The 5622-nt window shown below is 43.8% G+C and overlaps 1 protein-coding gene across 1 annotated transcript in view; it reads right to left on the reverse strand.

The window, feature by feature from the left end:
* The window catches only part of hmcn2 (hemicentin 2), a 45838-nt gene extending 41715 nt beyond the window's left edge, over positions 1–4123 (reverse strand). The window contains exons 1-4 of the mRNA XM_071535317.1: positions 3865–4123; positions 1942–2012; positions 1378–1536; positions 405–527 (exon numbers count right to left, since the gene is read on the reverse strand). Of these exons, the coding sequence (XP_071391418.1) occupies positions 405–527; positions 1378–1536; positions 1942–2012; positions 3865–4123 (612 nt within the window). The remainder of the gene's footprint in view (positions 1–404; positions 528–1377; positions 1537–1941; positions 2013–3864) is intronic.
* Positions 4124–5622: the final 1499 nt, after the last annotated feature.

A 5622-nucleotide genomic window follows, 5' to 3' on the forward strand; every position in this document is an offset into this window, starting at 1 on the left:
GTGCACAGCGCTGCTTGGCTCCAGCTCCGCGCTGCCCTCTCCTCAGCCCAGCCATCTCCTGTGTTGACATGCAGGATACCAGTGTCTCTCTCAGAGGAAACTCTGGCTTCTTTTAAGTCTGCCTGGGAATTAGCGAGCCCCGCTGCCTTTGGCTTCTCCGCCAGGGTTTCTGTTACACGCTGCCTCAGATGTAAAGGAGTCGCTCCCCCCATATCATATGACTGGTGGGCTTAATATCAGCTTTTGAATCATTTTTATTGAAACCTCTACGATTACATCGATGGGTTCTTTTCCTGCTGCTGCGATTCTCCATTATTATGAAATATAAACCTTTTCGTATTCAGATGAACCGCTGAATTCCACTTTCAGATGTAATGTATTATGCCCATGAATGCCCATCTCACCTCGTTGACTTGCTGCTTGTCCAGGTGAAAGATTTGTCCGGAGGAGGTGGCAGCGATCTCCTCGTAGGCTCTGTAGCCGGGCTGAGAGCGATCCCCGCAGTCACCAGTCAACACAAATACCACCTGGTGAATGAAAGGGCAGCGGAGAGTTAAGAGGATTACTAATATTCAATGCTTGCTATCTACTGTCTCGCTTTCAGTTGGACTGAATGTGAGACTAATGCTCATTGTCATGCTTCATGTACTAGCTGAGACTGAGTGACTCAGAAGAAACTTTCCCTGGCTCCGCTGAACATTGGGCAACTTCAGTGGAATGTAGATTGTTCGCAGCATGCCGGTTTATTCCTTTTGTTGCAGCATGTGTATAAATGTTCAGATACTCTCTAGTGTTCAGGTAGGTGTATCTGTGTTCCTACATATGCTTTGCTTTTACATATGCAAAAAAATAACAGATGGTACAGGTGAGATAGCAAGCCCCAGCAGGAGGTCCTGAACTGTGTCTGTACAGGGGTTCCACTGATGTGAGTTTTTGAAGGCCAATGCCAATGTTTTTTGAATGAAGTCGCCAATATTTTGTGCCAATATTTATGCCAATATTCAATATCTCTGAAACAGCATTTAGACCGTGGGACACTAAAACTCAGACTAATCAAATTCTTTTAAGTGAGTGAGCAGCTCCTTAAGGCAAGGAGACCCACCCCACCTATTCAGTGGCAGGGGGAGCTCTGGGATAAATTAGACCTTTAAATGAAGGATCAATTTACAAAAAACACTGTTTAACAATGAAATTAATCAATAAAATGTGCAAAGAAAACAACATTTCATTGCAGGTTGTACAGACTGTTTTTATGTAGCTATAGTCAGGGAGGAACCTCCATTATATTGCATTAAACGACACTGATTGACTAATATCCAATGTTTAATGAAAAGCCAATATTGGCCTGATATATCAGCAAACCAATGTGTGCTGTACCTGTGACTGGCGGAGCTGCACCAGCTGCAGTACGTCTCGTTTGAGGCGGTAGTCTTTGGCCCTGGCATCAGTGAAGACGTAGATGAAGGATCCAGGCAGGGAAACTTCCAAAGCTTTCTTTATGGCTCCTATACTCATCTCAGGACAGTCTCCCCCACCCTGGGACAGACATTCACACATGCTGTTGATCAAATCAAGCTGATAAACTGCTGCTGTGTGAAATGTACTGCAAATAGGTTTGATTTGACTGATTAATTGATTGATTCTTTATCAATTCCTTATATGTAAAGTCATAGTTCTGCTGGTGGAATTAGGAATTTCTCTATTAGGGATTAATTATGCATCAATCAATCAAAAAAATCTAATTAAATGTAGTCAAAAGTGCATTTCACACAGTGACTTCACATCAAACTTTACATAGAAATATTGAAAACTCAGAACTGATAACACAACATCAATCCTTAGAACAGTTGTCATAGTCAGTAGCCATAATGTGGATTAGTGTGGACCTGTACACCAGTCCCAGTCCTACAGAACAATCCTAGCCTGTGTTCTGGTGCCCACCTGGACAAACAGCTCTTGCAGATCCTGCTGGAACTTCTTAGGGTCAGTGGTGATGGACACAGGGCCGATATCTATGAGGAAACGTGGCGTGGATGATGGTAAGCATTTTGCATCATCAAAGAGCATCAAAAGAAACTTTTAAAGCGAAAAAATCAAATCACAGTCAGTTTCATAAGAGGACTCGGGGCTGCATTATAATCATGTATCACAATGGAACTTGTCTATCTTTCTTCAAACTCAACAAAGCAAAATATATCAGAACAAAAGATGATGTTGTTGCCTGTCAGCTGTTTGGTGTCTGTAAACAGAGAAAAACAAGAGCATCTACAGAATCCAAATCCCTGCTAAGCAACAGTCTAATCTGTCAGCAGCAGAGTGATGCCCCGTAGCTTCTGTGTAAGACAGGAATATCAATCACACAAGCTGATTCTCGCAGTGAAACAAATTCCGATATTGTTCAGCTTTTGTTTAACGCATATCGCTGAAATTGCCCGAAAACTCCCATAAAGCCAAAGTTTTGATGATGACAGAACCATCATTATCTGCGTCTGCAGCTGTAGTCAGCACTTTGTACTGGGTGACCCCCTCATGTCTCAAGCAGCCGTAGACCCTCAGCATGACAAATACGAGCCTGTCAGGAGCTGACACATATTTGGACGCCTTCTGGGTCTGATCAGTGGAACAGTAAACATTAACCAATGCACAGAAAACATATTGTTTTTGCCATAGAACCCCGCTGGACATAAACAAAAGTCTTTCATTATAGTTATTACAGAGCAGACCCCTGTCAGGTAGGGTGGAGCTGCATGACTTCTCTGTGTATGTATGTATGTGTGTGTGTGTTTGTTCCTGTGTGAGCCTGCGTATGTGATTTCGACTGTTAGAATACACTGTTGAAGCCTCGCTGTGTCTTTGCAGAACTAATGATAGAGAACTTGCAGACATGCGTCAAGCTGCTGACATTTCTTACTCCGTCTCTATCTATTTTCCTACAGTAAAGGCTTTCAAGTCCTTTTCTCCTCCTCATGAGAGCCTGTAAAACACTGACAGCACTGTCACGCCTCTTTGTCAGTCACACGGCTTCTTTGCAATCTTGGAAGTTTACAAGGTCCCCAAGGGCAGGGCACATTAAACACAGAATGTGTGGTGTTAGCGCAGCCCACCATCCTCCCCCCCCTCCCCCTGGCCGGCTAACTGGGGCTGCGAGGGCTTTCCGGAGGCTTGGATGGGGGGGGGGGTGATTGGGGTAATTACACACAAGCAGACAGCATATGCTTCTCATCAGTGCTCAAACACCCTCCCCCATTAGAGCACTCTTATTTTCAAGCTCCAGCTTTCCCATATATCCCAGCAGAGGACAGATACCAGGGGGGTGAAGAGCCTTACCTGTCGCCACAGCCTTCTCATTCTAAAAGCTCACATATGCCTGCTGGAGTGGCCTGTATTAAACTTGTTTGAGTTCACTGTATGCTGCTGCATGTGGTTGAGCCAGTAATCAAGCAGTTGTACTTCTTGCCTGTGACACAGGGTTTCAGATGTGTTGCCCCTTGATGTTTCATTGATCTTTTCAACTAAGCCTGTATGACAGCCACAGAGAGGTGTATCAAAACAGGGGCAATATGTAGCCTACATTGCTGTCTGTGATATTTATGCTCAGTTTGTAATAATGTGAGTAGCCTGTAATGTTGCTTAGGCCTTGCCAGGCAGTCTGTGACAATTACCTAATGGGCTTTGGCCGAATTGTTTAGTTAAGTGCTACAATAAAGCTTAATTATGTGCATTAGGCGGACTGAATATAATTCACAAAAAATGTGTATCAGGATTCAAGTATTCAAGTCAACCAACAATGTCACAAATAATGTTTAAACTTGTGCTGATAAAGTCAAGAAAAAAACTTGTATGTGTGTTTGGTCATAAAGATACCTGGGTCATGGAATGGGACCAGGACAAAGTTTTTGATGGGTCTGGTCCTCCGGTTGAGGGTCTTCTCCAGGATCCGAGAGGCGCCCTCTATCACCTGTTTCAGATCGTCGTACATGGAGCCGGTAACATCGAACACAAAGGCCAGGGTCGAGGCGCTGTCACCGGATCCAACATCCTCCTCAACCCGCGGGACTGCCAGGACCCTGTGCGCGCTGATATAGAGCGCCAAGACTAGGCAATTCAATACAACACCGGTCATTTTTTTTAGATTTACTGCATTTGTATCTGCTGGAATGAGGCGAATCACAAAAAAAAAAACAATGTGAAAGTAAAAGTGGGTTTTAAAAAGTTTAGCTTTCACTGCAATTCAAACAGGTCTGGGACTGCTTCCAATCCGCAAAAAAAGAGATATTTGGAAGAAGTCGCCTCAGCTGAAACCCAGTAAAATCCAATGTAAAATACTTCCATAGGAATACATCCGTGCGTAAAGTTTGGAGGGACTGGAGCGTGTGGACTGGCTGTGTGCTGGAGAGCCCCTAGAGAACTGGTGCGCTGACGCTTCAAACGGGGGCGGAGATGGGTATTAAAAGGGTCCCGAGAACCAACCTGATTTTTTTTCTTTGTGTGTGTGTGTGTGTGTGTGTAACTTGACCCCACTGTGACTTCCAGCGTTAACCCTATTCAACATTCTCTTTCATTTCGATTTAGTCCACACTCGGGGTGGGCCCCAGGAGACGCACTTCTTGGCAACTTTACGCACATTACCAATGGAGCCTGGAGTCTATATTTTGGTCATGCGCCGAGAACATTGTCTCAATAACGCCCTCGCTTTTATAAATAGCCATCGTTTATATTCAGCTGACACACATCTAATTTTATACATAGCCCACACTGAGAAATATCCCTTTGGCATATGAATGGATGGAATGGCTTCGCGTGCCACAGAGAAATGTCAGTGTCCCCTTTTATTTGATTGTTGATCTGGATAAAATGTACGTTACTGATATTTACAGATGATTCATATCGGTCATATCAAGTCATATCAGATGGCTAAGGACAGTGGACTTCGGAAAAGTAAGCCTGCTCTTATGAATGTAAATAATTCAGTGTCCTCCTCTAAAGGTTGTAGACGGCCAGACAGGAGTTGTTTTAATGTGCTGTTTGGTGTTCGATTCACAGCCCACTTGTCTAAGACGTTCTTTCATTGCCCTAGGTTACAGATGCACTGGAGTCATTTCACATGAGGGGGTTGTCAGTTATATCACCCTCACAGACTGTCTGTGACTCCCTCACAGATTGTATGTGAATCAAACATGGAAAACAGAATATCTACATTTGAAACTTCCACAGAGATCAAATATTAATGTTGTGAACCAAGGACCGGAGCACTGCATGATAATAGCAGCCAAAAGAAGGAATATGGTGCACACTCTTCAGTCTGGGCCCTCCTGACCTAATAGCTCTGGATATCACTTGCATCCATCCATGGTAAGAATGAAAAGTAATGCAGGGCTGTGCAGGCTAATGGCCTCAGTGAACAGCAGCTTCTATACCAAGCCACTGAGCTGCAGAAACATGGCCCATCTCATCCATGCCAAAATATCATCATTTCATACAGTTCATTGTTCATAATACAACCACACAGTGCAAGTTTACACCATAGACCAAGTTGGCATTTAAAGATTCTGTATTTTCAAAGAAACACGCACTAAAGCTCAACATTACATTGCTCATAATTAGTGCAGTACCTCAGTGCAA

This window comes from Centroberyx affinis, unplaced genomic scaffold (genome assembly GCF_046629955.1).
Source record: "Centroberyx affinis isolate AG114_WGS23_722 - 3 ecotype Tasmania unplaced genomic scaffold, CSIRO-AGI_Caff_v1 ptg002689l_1, whole genome shotgun sequence".
NCBI lineage: Eukaryota > Metazoa > Chordata > Actinopteri > Beryciformes > Berycidae > Centroberyx > Centroberyx affinis.